The sequence below is a fragment of the Palaemon carinicauda genome, unplaced genomic scaffold, assembly GCF_036898095.1.
Source record: "Palaemon carinicauda isolate YSFRI2023 unplaced genomic scaffold, ASM3689809v2 scaffold114, whole genome shotgun sequence".
In the NCBI taxonomy this organism is placed as follows: domain Eukaryota; kingdom Metazoa; phylum Arthropoda; class Malacostraca; order Decapoda; family Palaemonidae; genus Palaemon; species Palaemon carinicauda.
This window is the reverse complement of record NW_027168638.1, coordinates 253,425-271,262: the sequence shown is the minus strand read 5'-3', so window position 1 is coordinate 271,262 and position 17,838 is coordinate 253,425. Positions and strand designations below refer to the sequence as shown.

Genomic DNA, 17,838 nt, shown 5'->3' with positions numbered 1-17,838 from the left:
AAAGAAATATTCCAAGTGAGTTTTATTGGTGTTCTGAGTCTTTAAAGAGAAACCAAGATTTCTGTCATAGGTTTGGCTATGTGATTCGAATTGGAAGAATTTGAGCAAACATTCACAAGAGTAAGCAATGATATAAGTAGCAGAACAAACCAGTGTAAAGTGCTCCGGAAAATCCATACTTCGTGGGTATTGATTAATTCCAATGTATTCTTGCCTTCAGTTTGGTTCTCAGACCTACTTGTACTTTGGAGCTGAGACCTTACAGGCCTTAGTGCAGGGCCATATATCCTAAATTTAGATATCTAATGCAATCTATAGATTCTTGCATATACATTCCCGTACCCAGCCATATCTACTGTTTGCTGTAATGTTTTACATTATCCTCGAGGTCTTGCTTAATATTTCAATTTTGTTCCCTTGTCTGATAAACCTATCATGCGAACATTATCTAAGTGTCTTGTATAACTTCCTTTAAACCTCATCATCACCCACTTTTTAGCCTTTTAACCTCTTTTTCCAGAAGTCAAGCTCCTAACACAAATTAAAGCATATGGCAGGAGGCTATACAGTACCATCAATAGCTTATATATGAAATATTAAAGTCCCTTTAGCAGAAGGTACATTAATAGAGGAAAATACATTCCCCCAAATTCCCACATGCACACAATCTCTTATATGTCACAGTTTCATATTTGCTTTTCAATGCATTACTTCTTGCAAGCAATAATCGTCTTGCATTCATTTATAAACTAGTTTGTTCTTTATTTGTAGCTCCTGCTGTGTATGAAGTTAATAATCCTTAAATAGCAATGTTTCCCTCATAGCTTGCTGTTTTAAATATGAAAGTTGGGGCTATTTCCCGTTTTTTATAAAATTAGCTGATTTTTTCATAGAAAATGATAAACTGAGATTTCATAGGTAACTAATGTATATTGTACTGATAGCTGTACGTCATATTATTATTATTATTATTATTATTATTATTATTATTAGCTAAGCTACAACCATAGTAGGAAAAGCTGGACGCTATAAGCCCAAGGGCTCCATCAAGGGAAAATAGCCAGTTAGGAAAGAATATAAATAAACCACATAAGGAGTAATGAATAAAACAAAATATTTTAAGATGAGTATTAACATAGAAATAGATCTGTTACATACATAATATGAGGACATATTCATAACATAAAACCATTCGCTGGAAATTTTAACTTTTGAAGTTCCACTAATTCAACTGTCATTCAGCTAGAATGAAACTTCTAGAATACTGTGTAGTATTGAGCCTTATGATAGAGAATGAATGTTGTAATTAAATTTTAATATAGTACTACGTACAGGGTGGTACAGTCTGGGAAGAATTTGATGCGAAGGTTTATCAGAATTATGAAAAATCTTATACAATATACATAAAGAACTCATAATGGTGGCATAGATTATTATATCTAGATAAGGAATAAGAAATTTCATAGAACACAAGTTCTTGCATGTATTACAAACAAAAAATTAGAAAATAAATTACTAAGCTATGATTGTTTATAAGATTCAGCTGAAAAGTCTCACTAAATTGCAAATAACATGGAGATAAACTTGAATATTTCCTGGTATGAAATCTATTTACGAGTTGTCTATGATAAGTACAACTTTGATTTCGTAATGTATTGGATTTTTGTAAATGAGATATGATGCATATATGTTATAAAAGTAATATTTGAAAATTAATTCCATAAAATATAATTTAGCTGAATAATCATTATCAATATAGATTAGAAAATATATACTTACCTAACCTTCCTACTCATAGATATCGTCTCAGGAAAAAATTCATAAATATTATAAAAGAATTTTAACATGTTAATGATGCTAATATTTAAAAATTTCAACTATAAATATAATATATAGTTATTTTATCAAAGATATCAATAGATATAAAATTTATTATAAATCAAAATCTTGGAAAATTCCGAAAAAAGAACCAACGAAACATCGGCTGCCAGAAAAGACCGACTGTTTACATGTGAGGACAACATTGTCTCCTCCCTGAGTTACGTGATTGTTTCAGTGACATTTTTATCTCATAAACGATGGTTGATAAAGTAAATGATATTTTTGGACGCTTTGGAAAAGGCCCCAGAGGTCTAGGCACTGGCGTGAAGCTGTTAGCAGTGGCTGGTGCAGCTGCTTATGGAATATCACAGTCTATGTACACAGGTTTGTATTGGATGTTGCCTCTTTGCCTTACCGGTTCCAGGATCGTAATGAGCCACTCTTGACTATTCCAGTATCGTAATGAACCTTTTCGAGTATTCCAGGATCGTAATGAGCCACTCTTGACTATTCCAGTATCGTAATGAACCTTTTCGAGTATTCCAGGATCGTAATGAGCCACTCTTGACTATTCCAATATCGTAATGAACCTTTTTGAGTATTCCAGGATCGTAATGAGCCACTCTTGACTATTCCAGTATCGTAATGAACCTTTTCGAGTATTCCAGGATCTTAGTGAGCCTGACTATTCCAGCATCGTAATGAACCTTTCCGATTATTCCAGGATTGTAATTACCCAGTCTGACTATTCCAGCATCGTAATGAACCTTTCCGATTATTCCAGGATTGTAATTACCCAGTCTGACTATTCCAGCATCGTAATGAACCTTTCCGAGTATTCCAGGATTGTAATTACCCAGTCTGACTATTCCAGCATCGTAATGAACCTTTCCGATTATTTCAGGATTGTAATAAACCTTTCCGAGTATTCCAGGATAGTAATAAACCACTGACTATTTCAGGATCGCAGTGAGCCACGGTAACATTAACCTGATAAGTTGTGGTTGTGGTGGCTGATGCGGTAATGTCCCTGACTGGTAATCGCCAGACTGGGGCTCAAACTCATTAGTTTCTTCGGTCGCTGCAACCTCACTATCCTTGTGATCTAAGGAAGGGGGTTTGGGGGAGTCTATACGTTTATCTGCTTAGTCATCAGCAGCCATTGCCTGGCCCTCCTTGGTCCTAGCTTGGGTGGACTGGGGATTTGGGCGCTGATCATATGTTTATATGGTTAGTCTTTAGGGCATTGTCCTGCCTGAGAGGGCAGTGTCTCTGTCCCTTTCCCCTGCCATTCATGAGTGGCTTTGAAACCTTTAATAAGAAAGATTTCGCTTGTCCCAACAAAATGCACACTACCCCTGTAACTCAATTACAGTAATACTGTAAGAACATGCTTAGAAGATTTGCACCTCTCTATTATATGGATAGAGTGACCGCAAACTTATTTTGCGGAGTGAGCATTTAGGAACCCCAAACTAGTTTATGAAAAGATAGTAGTTGACCCTCTGACTATATCTAATTCCCATATTAACCTATAGTAGCTTCCAGGTTCCTCATCGCTCACTGTACAATGCTATGAATTTGGACCCATTAACCCTTTGGTGATCCTACGAGTCAAAATATTTTTTGCCGTAAGTGATTTGATGGCGCGAGTTGCGCGTCAGACGTAACTTATTTTCCCGGGAATTCGCCGTAAAGGCGATCATCTCTCGAGAAAAATGAAACACACTACGAGACGGCAGATGTTTGAGGAACGTAGAGTCAAACAGAAAATGGATATATACACACACGCGCGCATCATTCAGGTTGCGGTTGTTTATGATCTTCCTTTGCCATTCCACAGAAAAAAAAACTTTCCGAGTTCGTCAGTCTTTTCTTCTTTTCTGAAAAAACTCATGATTTAAAAAATATAATTCACATCCAACATGCAATTTTAATTTTTTTTTTTTCTTAAGTTTTGAAGTTTACAAGATTCTCCTTCCATAACAATATTGTTTTTGCTACATAATTACTCTTCTTGATTGTCACAGTGTGTCACTACTGTAGTTGATTAGTCAATAATACTTACGGTACAATAATTATACAAGAGAGGGTTTAACTAAGTACAAAATGATTCCTACAGATCGATCTGGATTTATGGTGTAACCATTTAATTACTTGTCATAAGATTTATTATGATTTTCAGCGAGGGTAATTTTTTCATGACATTGCCTTGCCCGAATATGCCTGGAGTACGATAGTTAAAGACCCTCCTTTAACTGTTACACAGTGCGTATATTTCCATACCGTTCAGGTTTGACTACATTGGTGTATGAGTTGATTTCGCCGTGTTACCGGGGCTAAGTAGAATATTATCAATAACGTCACTGCCATAATCTGCATCACAACAATCTTAATTGCTATTGCAGTAGTCATATTCGGCAACTATAGTTTACACACTTGAAATTTTCACTGCCACCTACATGTTTACTTTTGACCTGTTTGCAACTTCTCCGGTTCAGTTGTATCTTATATACACCGTCTTTGTTTGGCCATCATTGGCAGTTCAGCAGTCGCAATATCTTCATGGCATTTTCTGAGCATTTTGACTTTGAACTCATTGAAATTGGATGTTTCAAGGTCATTAGTCACTGCCAGCATTGGACCAAAGAGGTTACAGGATTTCAAGGTCTCACAACCTTATGCCTGGTGCCTTGCAAGATTATGCTCTTCCAGTTGATTGCCTAAAATATGAGAATTATACAAAACATGTTTCCCCTTAATAAGGTTATTACGTGCGCCAACAAAATTGGAAGGAGGTTATGTTTTTGCCCCATTTTGTGTTTGTGAACAGCTTCCTTGCCACAATTTTAATCGTAGAGTAATGAAACTTGCAGTGATTCACTGTTAAGTAAAAAGCTTGAAATGATTAAATTTAGGAAGGTCAAGGTCAAGCAAAATGTTCAATTTACGTAATTAGTCATAAGTTTGGGCATCGTTGTCTCATAGACTTCAAACTTGGTTCATATTTGAGTGTATGAAAATCCACGCCAATTAATACATGTTAAAGGTTGAGAAATAAGCTGCCGCGGTGGAGGTCTGCCCTCTACTGATTGTCTCTAGTTGTATTTAATACCTAATGTTTCTTCATCAGACAGTCTTTACTTGTACTAAACTTAAAATAAACAGGTCAGTGTAATAATAAAAACCTTGTCAAGATATGATGGTACTATAGTATTTTATTGAGTTCTTAATGAATTTAGTATTTGAACCTAACCCAAGGAATTCCTTAAGATATCAACTCAGCTGGGATATTAAATCACAATCTTGATAAAGCTAACATTAAAATCCATTACAATACACAGATCACAAAAATTTATAATCTGTTAAACTGCTTTTCACCAGAAATAACACCTAAAATAAAATTAAAACCACTTTTAGATTTTTTTGCTGTAGAATTTTCTTTGTATGTCGACATTCCTGACCACAGCTCTTGTATACGTTATGATTTTTGCTATCCTATCTTCCACAGTCGATGGTGGTCATCGAGCTATCATCTTCAGCCGTATTGGGGGCGTACAACAGGAGGTATACAGTGAAGGATTACACTTCAGAATCCCTTGGTTCCAGTACCCGGTCGTCTATGACATCAGGTTAGTCTCTCTCTCGTTTTTGTTTACTGCAAACACAGGGTTTTTATCTTTGATAGTTTTCAACTTAGCAACTTACTTTTAACTGTAATTCTAATTTTTCATTTAATGAAAAGCATTTTTATTTATGACGTCAGGTTAGTCTCTCTCTCTCTCTCTCTCATTTTTGTTTACTGCAAACACAGGGTCTTTATCTTTGATAGTTTTCACCTTAGCAACTTACTTTTAACTGCAATTCTAATTTTTCATTTAATGAAAAGCATTTTTATTCAGTGCATTTCCTCCCTTCAGGGCTCGACCAAGGAAAATCAGTTCTCCCACCGGTAGTAAAGATCTTCAGATGGTGAACATATCCTTACGAGTTTTATCGAGGCCTATAGGCGACGCAATCCCCGTCATACATCAGACCCTGGGACCCGATTTTGACGAAAAGGTAAAATAGAAATGTCGGTTCTTGTCTTATGAAGTTTGATATAACAAATACTGTACAGTATCTTACAGAAAGTCTTCAAGTTACAAACTTAATAGGTTTCAAGAAGCTGTTTGTTAAGTCAAATTATTGTTGTTGTTATTATTATTATTATTATTATTATTATTATTATTACTAGCCAAGCTACAACCTAAGTTGGGAAAGCAAGATTCTATAAGCCCAAAGGCTCCAACAGGGAAAAATAGCCTAGTAAGGAAAGTAAATATATAAATGATGAGAACAAATTAATAATAAATCGTTCTTCAAACAGTAACAACGTCAAAACAGACATGTCATATATAAACTATAAAAAAGACTTATGTCAGCCTGTTCAACATGAAAACATTTGCTGCAACTTTGAACTTTTGAAGTTCTACTGATTCAACTACCCGATTAGGAAGATCATTCCACAGCTTGGTCACAGCCTAGGTTAGGCTCTACCTAACTCGCACGCTTATGATTTTCAGCTGCAAAAGTGAACAGATAGTCCAGTTTCATATTGAAGATGTCTTGATTTCAGTTGGATGCGTGTTTGTGAGTTGAGGTCTTTCTACAAAAATTTACTCCTACGCAAATACAAACTAGAGTCTTTTTAACGAGTATGATTGTACCAAAGGTCAAAACTGCTGTTTAAACTTTTAACAAGATAGTTATAGCTGCTGGTAAGTACTGTACTAGCAACCATCACTTCGACTTTGTTTGCAGTCTGTTACACCCTCAGCGGCTTCTTAATCTGGGTGTTATAGTCTGCTTTCCTTTCAGATTATATAACTGTACTGGCGGGTTGTCGGGTTAGAGGGACAGTAATTGAAGAAGCCAAGGGTATGCTGTGTTTGCTGGTAACTGTCATTGTGAGACAATATTCTGTGGTACCTGTCTGTTGTCGTTCTATTCCTCGTTTGTGTGGCCTTACATTGGCAATGTGAACTTAGGAACCAGGTCTTCCTTATACATCACTGGAAAGAGTTCTGCTACCATCAAGTATGAAGGGTAGAGTCTTCGCTGCAAAGGCCAGGAGAAGAGCTTCATTAAAGTCCAGGAAGATCGTTTAATAGGGCTCGTGTAGTTTCTCTCCGTGTGAGAGGCAGTGTAGTATGACAAACATTCCACTCAGGTAAGGGATTGTAGCACAGTATGTTCTCACCTCGTTCATGAGGTGAGATGGTACATGCCAGTAATGTACCCATCTGCACGCAATTCATGACAGCTTCTTGTTTTGACCTGGAGTTCGACAATCCTAAAACTCAGAATTATTCTTTTAAGAGAGAAGGCAGGGACTTCTGACAAGTCAGCCAGCTTACAAGTGGGCCTTATAATCCCAAAGGAATATGACAGAGAAGAATGCATCTGAAGTCTTCCAGATGGTAATGTGGGTCCTTCCAGGGAACAGGGGACCAACCTACTTCCCCTTCCTTGACTTCATTCAAAATTATTACGATAGGAAAGTCAGTTTCTCACCCTCAGTGAAATTGAAGGATACATACATCTAGATACTCATCCTTCAGTCCACTTCTAGATACCCATCCTTCAGTCCTTCATGAAGTACCTACTTTTTAGCCTCAGATGTTAGTTACCACTTCAAAGCCAGGAGCGTTGAAGAGTTCATGCTCACGTCTTCTGGTTCCTTCTCAAATGAAATGTGCCTCTTGGCAGTTCTCAATGATCGACTTTTTCTGTCTCCCTCTAGGAAGCAATACACCAAGACTAAGAAAGCCTGCGTTCCTTTTACCACAACCTGGGATTTGTTTATTATCGGTAAGCCCATTCTAATGACCAAGCATAAGATAGAGATCTGTAATACTGTATGGTGATACCAACATCGAACGATCATATCGGTAAACGTAGGGAGGTGGCGCAACCAACAACTTCCGAGCTTGATGGTGGCAACGTCTTCTGAAATTTCTCTACATTAGCTATCACTTCTGGGTTATTGAAAGCATCACTGGTTAGCTGCCAGTGAACTGGAAGTCCAAACAATGGTATTAGCATTACAAGCTTCCCAACAAAGTTTAATATGACATCTGGTTGCGTTAAAGAAGACCAACTCCACCATCGTACCTTATGTTTACAGGCAAATAGGTACTGTTTCATTGGCACTGGGATTAGGCAATCGGTTACTCTCCGAGCACCTGACAATGTGAGAGAGCTGTCAGCAAGATCCGTTCCAAACAAGAGGAATGTTCTAGCAGACAGTCATCGTGGGCAAGGAGTATGATCAAATGGGTCCCAACTTTTGTGCGTGACGGAAAGGCTCTTTGCTCTTCAGGAAGAATATCGATAGACCAATTTGCCTTCCAGTTGATCCACATTGAACTAATCTGTAATGACAAAGAAACTGCAATGTTAACATCTGGAAAGTATTTGAATAAGACAAATAATTAAATAGTTCCTCTTGCCTGTCTCAATCACCCCACAAATGCTAGGTCAAGGTCAAACTAAAAGTTCCTCTATATGGCCCACCACCTGTCAGTAACTATAATGACTGTACTTCTTTAAAAGTTTTAAGTAATCTATTAAAGAACTCCAGTTTGTACAGTTAGGAAAAATACAAAATACTTTACTAATTTTGTAGTTTAATGAAGCATGACTTACATGGACCTTTCCATTTTTTGGCGACGGGTAAAAGACATCGGGGAATGCTGAAAAACCAGGAATAATTACCACAGACTTCCCAGACCTGTTTAATTATATAACGAGAAAGCATTTTATTTCAGCCTTGTGAGGAAAGCCAAAAGTACTACTGTACTGTTATAATATAGTTATATAACAACAAATACTGCAAGGAGTTATATAGGACCAAATAGAGCTCACACAAGTCTCTCTCTATAGTTTATATATGAAAGATTATTTTAATATTCTTACTGTTCTTAAAGTGCTTTATTTTGATTGTCCATTATTTCTCTTGTAGTTTCTTTCCCTATTTCATTTCCTCACTGAGCTATTTTTTTCCCTGTTGGAGCCCTTGGGCTTGTAGTATCCTATTTTTCCAACTAGGGTTGTAGCTTAGCTAGTAATGATAATAATAGCATACTCAGTTGTATAAAAGGGGAGAGTAAGTTTCGATTGATGTTTGTTTCCCCATTTCATTTCCTCACTGGGCTATTCTTTTCCCTGTTGGAGCCCTTGGGCTTGTAGTATCCTGCTTTTCCAACTAGGGTTGTAGCTTAGCTAGTAATAATAATAATAGCATACTCAGTTGTATAAAATGGGAGAGTAAGTTTCGATTGATGTTGTTATAAATTAATTTTCAACCCATTGTGTAATATTTTGATGGCATTGTCTACCTATCAAGGCCTATTCTGCACGTATCGAGTGTTTTTATTGGTGAATAAATACCCATCAATAATTTAAATAGTAGTGCTTTTTGGAAAAGCGGGTCCTTCCTGCAAATAATCAAATTTGCGAATAGCAAGCCCTCAAATGTTTAGGACTGACTGTAATATATTTGTAATGTATACTGTACTTGATATTGAATAGGGAATTTTTTATACTTTTATGTAGTTGATTATTAATTTTTCCACTAAATTTTTTCAATATTTTTTATTAGTTTTGTAAGAAATATTTGAGTAAATTCGTACTGCAGTTATTTACGTTTAAATTACATACATACATATACCAAGGCACTTCCCCCAATTTTTGGGGGGGTAGCCGACATCAAACAAATGAAACAAAAAAGGGGACCTCTACACTAATAGAGGCTGCAAGTAATGGTTATAATTTAGGTATCAAACATAATTTGTATTTATGTCGGGTAACAAATCAATATTTGATCTATAATCATTACCAGATTCTTGAATTTTGTATTTTGACTCGTCCCATTTGAACTTTTTTTTCAGGTCCTTCCATCTATTTGCAATGAAGTCTTGAAATCAGTCGTAGCCAAGTTCAATGCAGCGCAGTTAATAACAATGAGACAACAGGTAAGTTATAGTACAGTGCTATATTTTCTTTTTTACCTCCGCCAACGAAGTTGGAAGGTTATGTTTTCGCCCGTTTATGTGTTTGTTTGTGAACAGCTTCTTGGCCACAATTTTAATATTCGAGTAATGAAACTTGCAGAGATTAGCTGTTATGTTAAATGATAAAATTTTGGAAGGCCAAGGTCCAGGTCACAGTCAATCAAAATGTCCAATTCTCGTAATCAGCCATAAGTTGGACATCGTTGTCACAGACACTTCAAACTTGGTTCATATTTGAGCGTATGAAAATCCACACCAATTAATACATGTTGAGAAATAAGCTGCCGTGGCAGAGGTCTGCCCTCTACTGAGGGCCCCTCTAGTTTTTGTACTGTATTAGAGACGTAAACAATTCCTTGCTGACTTCCTCTGGATTTACATTATCCTAGTCAGCTTTTGCTATGATGGCCGTACAGAGGACCCAGCCGTAGGTCCAATTCTTATTATTGCAAAGAACCTTGTTAGTGCTGACTTAATTCTTTAACCTCGGTAGGGTCACGTCTCGTAGGGAGTCGTGCTTAGTGCAGTCAGTGCACCTTCTGTTATGCAATGTAGGCTACCAATGTGCCCTTGCTGTGTCCCGTCGGCGTTTAACTGCACTCGCTATTTTTCAACTTATTTCAGTGGCCCAAATCTCATAATTCAAATTCACTGGTATCGAATTGTCAAGAAGGGGACATTCAAGTTAACGACTTATTACCTAGCATCTTGCTGGTCACGGCAGGAAATCTATTTGGGTAGACTTCTTTTTAAACATCCACTTGGTTGATAATCCCTCTCCAATATAATTTTTTTTCCCCAAGAATACTCTGTCAAAGGCCTTATGAGTGTTAACCTTTGAAGACAACAGGGTTATCTCAATGGTAATATTCATAGAATTATTACAGCTGGTCTATCGGGATCTCAAGAATATTTCAAATGACATGTATCCCATTCATGCTATCCAATTTTCATAAACTAAAGCTCACAAAAATAGTCTTACAAACCTACAGTCAAGTATTAAATAGAATTATCTGAAACAGTAATATGTAGTTTCATTAAAATTAGAGAATTCAGATACTTCTATACTAAACATTGTTCTAAGAATCTATAATGTTCACCATGAAGGAATAGTTTCATGTCATTATAAGTCTGCACAGATTTCTTGCGCTTGTTGTACACATAATCAGTGTTACCTTGTCCGTGGGTGAACTCTGCGTGAATCGGCCTTCAAACATACTTTTAAGTTCATAGTTAACTTTTAAATGTACCAAGATGTACCTACATGTGGTTATATATGCCAAATTAGGAACCTAAAATGTTTCCCATGAAGAAATAATTTCATGTCATTATAAGTCTGCACAGATTTCTTGCGCTTGTTGTACACATAATCAGTGTTACCTTGTCCGTGGGTGAACTCTGCGTGAATCGGCCTTCAAACATACTTTTAGGTTCAAAGTTAGCTTTTAAGTGTACCAAGATGTACCTACATATGGTTATGTATGCCAAATTAGCTCCCCTTGCACAAGGTACTTTTGCCAGAACAGACTTTCTTTTTTTATTTCATTACCATCAGTGTGGTTTAGTCCGAAGCCTGACGTCGTTGATTTCAGTTATTGTATCAATATCTTTTATTTTAGCTTAACTCCTGTCTTTTGCACCTATGTAATTATGCTTCATTTATCCTCTTATTTCAGGTGTCACTTATGATCCGCCGAGACTTAACCCAAAGAGCAGAAGATTTCCGCATCATATTAGACGACGTATCGATCACCGAGTTGAGTTTCGGAAAGGAATACACGTCTGCTATTGAAGCCAAGCAGGTGAGTGTGGTCTTGATGATACAAAAACTGTACTGTATATACTCTTGGACAGCAAACAACTTAGTTGCTTTTCATTTTCCTATGTTCTTGATTCTTTTATGTCATTGTTTTATCAATCTTTAGTTTTCCTTTTGTGTATGGAGTCTCAGATTATCGCTACGCTCGATACTACTGAAAAATATATCTGGAGTTATGATTAACACTTTTTATTGAAGTCACTTTGACTTGTGTATATTTTGTCAACATTTGAGTTTATTTGGGTTTTAGGATAGTCATATGTAACAAATTTAATGCATTGTAAATGTCCTTTCCTCAAGTAGTGTGATTGTTTTTTTTGTCATCAGACTCAGTAGTTGAATGAATCAATTTATCCAAAACATGTTACTCCACAAAAATTTTTTTTAAATGTATTTGTCTTGAAATATTTCCCAGTTTAGTACTCTGTTGTTTGTGTTTATTAATACCCATGGTTAGTTAGTATCCTCCTTTGGCAAGGTTGTATCTTGACCATAGCTTTGTCAAGATTAAACAGTTAAAATGACGGTTGTTTGATATTAAATAACTCTGAGACAAGTAGTCTGTGACACCGCCCATCAAGTTTGTGTGCTCCTCCACTTTAGTTTCAGTAAATGTCCCTTTGTTTTTCAAAAGATTATGTGAAACTATGGAGTACAGAGATACCTCTAAAGCCTCTGACATTGTTTTCTGACATTTCTTTGAGGCCACCTTACTTGCACTTCAAGTTACATGTGAATGAGATAGTAAAAAAGATCTATGTCTCCAGGTAGCACAACAAGAAGCCCAGCGAGCCTCGTTCGTGGTCGAGAGAGCCAAGATGGAGAGACAGCAGAAGATCGTGCAGGCCGAGGGTGAAGCCGAGGCAGCTAAACTCATATCCTTTTATGCGGAACGAGATAAAGTGTCTTGAGTCTTGGTGAAGGTTGTTAAAGTCCTTCGTGTAAATCTCCGCAGTTCTTTTTATACTTTGGAATGCTGGTTGTCAGTATGGAGACATTACTTATGAGTAACCCCAGTTTCTTCCAGGGCCAGATTAAAAGGTTTTTCATTTGTTTATGATACAAGTAGTCCTTACAACTTCCTTTAATGCCTGTAGCATCTACATTCAAAGTATGATTTATATCAAAGTAGTGTTGAAGATGTCCCCCTTTTTTTTTGTGGCCTCAATTGTTATCTGGCTTTGTCATGATTTAGCGTTGATTATCTTGTTTATCCCAGCACTTATCCAAAGTTATTAGTGAATCAGTCATCTTAAATGTATAAATAGCCTTTTGTGCATGTTACGTAAAATTCCTTTTATTCCAGTTCTTCATCTCGGCCCCTTTTTTTTTTTTTTATTGAATATTACCGATCTTTTTTCTTTTTCTTAATATTTCCATATTTTATATATTTCAGAACATCTGGTGAGTATAGAAGTTATTTTCTTATTAGAATTCTATTATTTCTTATAGATTGTTCACACTAAGGGGAAAAAAATAAATGTTCAATTGCTCTGTGTTTAAACTTTATTTTATAAGAAAACTTCTCAGACATGATTTTATACAGAGTAAGCTGTATTATACATTTTATGTTAAAGGCTATTATTACAATACCATTCTCATCCCCCTCTTATTATTGTTCATACTACTACTAGGTAAGCTACAACCCTATTTGGAATAACAGGATGCTGTAAGCCTAAGGGTTCCAAAAGGGAAAAAATAGCCCACCAAGGAAAGGAAATAAATAATCTACAAGAGAAGTAATGAAAAATTATAAAATAAAACACTTTAAGAGCAGTAACAATTTTAAAATAGATCTTTCATATATAAACTATTAAAACTTCAAAAAAACAAGAGGAGAGGAAATAAAATAGTGTGCCCGGGTGTACCCTCAAGCAAGAGGGATGATTGATGTGAGATGCACATTAGGTTTTACTGACAGGTCTTGAGGTCTGTAATACTGTATACCTTCAGCTCCAAGCAGCATCCTCTTTCAAGTGTTCTACTTTGCCTCCATTCCCATTACGTTTTTCCCATCTTGTTTTCCAATCTCCTCCAACCTTTGCTCTATAGTGTAGACCATGTCATTGATCAGCCTCCTTGTTCCTTATGGCAAGCCGATGTGGTAACATCCTGACTGGTGAACGTCAGACTGGGGTTCAAGTCCCGCTCCAACTCATTAGTTCCTTTGCTAACCTCACCATCCTTGGGCGCTAAGGATGGGCGGTTTGTGGGAGCCTATAGGTCTATCTGCTGAGTCATCAGCAGTCATTGCCTGGCCCTCCTTGGTCCTAGCTTAGATGGAGGGGGGCCTTGGGCACTGATCAACCTCTAGGGCAATGTCACTGTCCCTGGACTGCCATTCATGAGTGGCCTTTAAGCCTTTAAACATGTAACTCAAACCAACAGATGTTGCAGTTGGTGTGTGCATTATTTTATGAACCATGTCTTTTTCCAGCATTTTCCTTAACTTTATCTCACATCGGTAATGCAATTAATAAGAATCCTGGCTACCTGAAGCTGAGGAAGATCAAGGCTGCTGCTAGCATCGGTAAAACGGTAAGTTCACAAGAAGCTTGTAATCGGTAGACTTCAAATCTGTGCAAACTTTCACGATAATTTTTGAGCTATAGTATTATATTTTTTTTTCTAAATGATTCTGTTTTATGACAGAATACGGTAATGAGAATAGTAGTAAGTCAAGTCTGTAATAAATTTTTATATATGTGGATATAAAATGCTACTTATGCATATAAAAGTATTCATAAAAAAAATTATAGATATAAAAAAAATGATAATTATTGTATTTTGTTCCTGTATAGATTTTATCTAAAGAGGATTTATAGTTTTTCCAGAGTTATCAAGATAGATTTGCAAGAAGAATTTCAAAATTTATTATTAGACTTTGAATGCCTGGTTGCGGTTTGTAGTTTGGAAATCTTAGCATAATAAATTTGGTCCTCGCACCAGTTTTGAGTTTCACCATTATCGTTTGTCCCGTTTCAGATTTCACAGTCGCAGAACAGAGTGTACTTAGGAGCCGACACTCTAATGTTGAACCTCAACGAGAAACAGTTCGATGACAACGTCATGCGAGTCACCACATAATGAGGGCCTCGTGTTCTAGGAACCATTGCAATTATATTCATTAATGAGCAACTAATTGATTTTTCCCTATTAGTTTTGTTATCGTCAATATTTAACTGCTTGAGTATCTTTTTTTCTTTCAATTCAGTTGCCTTAATAGGATGTATTTGCTCTTTATATTCAATGAGTAAACAGTTATGGAAATATTGCCAAATATGTTCTGTCTTTTCTATGTATCAGGTAAGTTTCCAGTTGCTTAGCGAGCAGTCACTATGTTAGGTCATAGGAATTTCTTTTTTTATTTTTCTGAATAGTTTATACAGTTTTACTAACTGCAGTGCTTGTGGATTAAATGTACATAGAATTTTTGGGCATCTAAGTTTGTTAAATAAACTGTAAATACAGGAATCTATCAGAGCTTTTATTTTCCCATTTTCATTGTAGTTTTTAAATTGGTTCTTCGGTTTTCAGGTGCGTTTTCTATCCCGAGTAAGGGTTACAGCTCGCAGCAAACCGGCTTTTGTTTTTCCAGGTATGTTTTCCACCCATTGTAAAGGGTTACACCTTGCAGCAAATCCACTGGTGGTGTTTCACGATCCTCTAAAATTTTTCTCTTGTTTAATAACTAAATCTAAAGGCCCATCTTAAAGAGAAACATAATTCATATGGTTAGTACACCCAAGTTTTCATTAATATTGATAGTTCTAAAGATTATACAGTTCCCTGACTTTTCTAACTCTGATGACTGCCGGTTTAATTGCCATTGTTCGTTCCCATGAACGAGTTTCTGGTTATTATTGTTATTATTATTAATAGCTAAGCTACAACCCTAGTTAGAAAAGCATTATGCTATAAGCTGGGAAGAAATATCTTTTTCAAGTCACTTTAGCAACGAAAATTTGTGAGCTACAGTATTCATTTGTATTTCTCTAAATATATTTATAAAGAATTGCACAATATATATAAATTTGAAAGTTATTGTATTTTGTTCCTGTATAAATCTTATATAAAGAGGGTTTATTGTTTTTCCAGTGACCAAGAGTATCTCTCTACCATGACTTCCCCCCATTTTTTTTTTCTTTTTTTTGGGGCGGGGCCGCGGTTAGCTGACATGAAAAAGAGAACAAAGGGAATTTATATCCTCTTGGTTCCTCCCCGCCTGATGAGGACTCAGTTGAGTTCGGCTGGTACTGCTTGGGTGTCACAGCGCACCCTGCCCCATTATCCACCACAAATGAAGCTTCATGTGCTGACTCTTACTGCGTCACAATCACTTTCATTCATTCCTATTTCTAACATGCTCTTTTGCCTCTCTCGCATTTATCCTATCACCTAGGGCTTTCTTCACTCCAATCCTTCCACCCAAACCTTAAGCCTTCTTCTTGTACTTCTCCCATTATGTCTTGCATTCATCACCTTCAGCAGACTGCCATTTTCCATTCTCCATACACAGCCAAACCACCTCTACGCATGCATATCCACTTTAGCTGCTAATTCATTTCATATACCCGTTCTCACCCTCACTACTTCGTTCCTAACCTTATCCACTCGAGATACACCAGCCATACTCCTCAGACACTTCATCTCAAACACATTCAATTTCTGTCTCTCCATCACTTTCATTCCCCACAACTCCGATCCATACACCACAGTTGGTACAATAACTTTCTCATACAGAACTCTCTCTACTTTCATTCCTAAGCCTCTATTCTTTACCACTCTTCATCGCCCCCCAACTATTTATATCCTTCGTTCGCTCCGACGTGTATCTGCTTCCACTCCACCATTTGCAATAACAGGAGAACCCAAATACTTAGATTGATCTACTGTACTTCCTTCTGTCATGCACCATTCCAAACTCTGTCACTAATCGACCCAGCTTCTCTTCCGGGTCTGCAACCAATACAGTATCATCTGCAAACCGATTAACTTTTCGTAGAAAAAGATTATAAAGAAAATGAGTCTTAAAACATTGATTCACAGACGATAAAGTTTTTTAAATTGCCATCTCAGACTAACAACAATGAAGTTCAACTATGGTTTTGCCATGATCTTAAACCTTTATTTTCAATCAGGCTTGAAATTCAATTTTTAATGAACATTTGATAATATATCTACATGGATGTATATTACGTCCATCGGGCGTCTAGTGGGTGTAAACTTTGAGAACATATATCGCGTCCTCGAGTTACTTTAGTTCGGAAATTTCTGAGAGATATATATAAATAAGTTGCAATATTTCCGGAAATGATAAGTATAATGAATATTTTCTTTGATGTAAATGTACAATATATACGTTCTTTAAATAATTATTTTATTGTCTTTTTTAGAATTCACCATGTTCGTTTCGTAGAATTAAAAAAATGAACATGGTGAGATTTTGAAGACAAGATTAAAATTATTTCATTTGGTAAGGAAAATAAAGCTAGCATTGTTTTACCCATTTATTAGTCAGGCCTCTGTGAACAGACGGGTGAAGACAGAATATATGACAACCAAATTCGATGGCAACTAGGAAATCGCAATCAAATTAGTCGGAGGAAACATCAAAAGGACTTGTGAATTAAGGTACCTTGACAATATGATAGACGTGAAGAAGGAAATTGGGAAGCCGAGTCATTGTGGTTTAAACAACTAGAAGAAGGTATCTAGTGTCACGTGTGATTGGAAAGTCCCTGTATGAATACAGTAAAGGGTCAGAATAGTACAGAAGGCAGTTATCAGACCAGTAACGATATATAGAATGCAAACAGCACCCTTGAGGTAAATATGCAAAAACGTTTGATGTAACTGAAACGTGAATTATCGTGGTAACTAGAATAGACAGGATTAGAAACGAACATATTAGGAGTACAATAAAGCTCACTGAAGCATCAAAGAAAGTGCAAAAGGCAAGGTTGAGATGGTATGACCACATGAAGAGAAAAGCAAGACGTGGCAAGAAAAGTGATGAACACTTAGGTGGAGGGAACAAGGAGAGTAAAATCCAAGACGAGGCGAAAAGATTGCATTGGAGATTATACATACATATACCAAGGCACTTCCCCCAATTTGGGACAGGGTAGCTGACATCAA

At 36.5% G+C, this 17,838-nt stretch overlaps 1 protein-coding gene across 1 annotated transcript; it reads left to right on the top strand.

Moving 5' to 3' along the window:
- Positions 1–1,982: 1,982 nt before the first annotated feature.
- Positions 1,983–15,175, top strand: Phb2 (prohibitin 2). Its single transcript, XM_068367807.1, has 8 exons — positions 1,983–2,205; positions 5,333–5,453; positions 5,742–5,883; positions 9,756–9,839; positions 11,555–11,680; positions 12,465–12,574; positions 14,160–14,235; positions 14,683–15,175. The coding sequence occupies exons 1-8, from the start codon at positions 2,079–2,081 to the stop codon at positions 14,782–14,784; spliced, it is 888 nt and encodes a 295-aa protein (XP_068223908.1). The 5' UTR covers positions 1,983–2,078; the 3' UTR covers positions 14,785–15,175.
- The last annotated feature ends 2,663 nt before the right edge of the window (positions 15,176–17,838 follow it).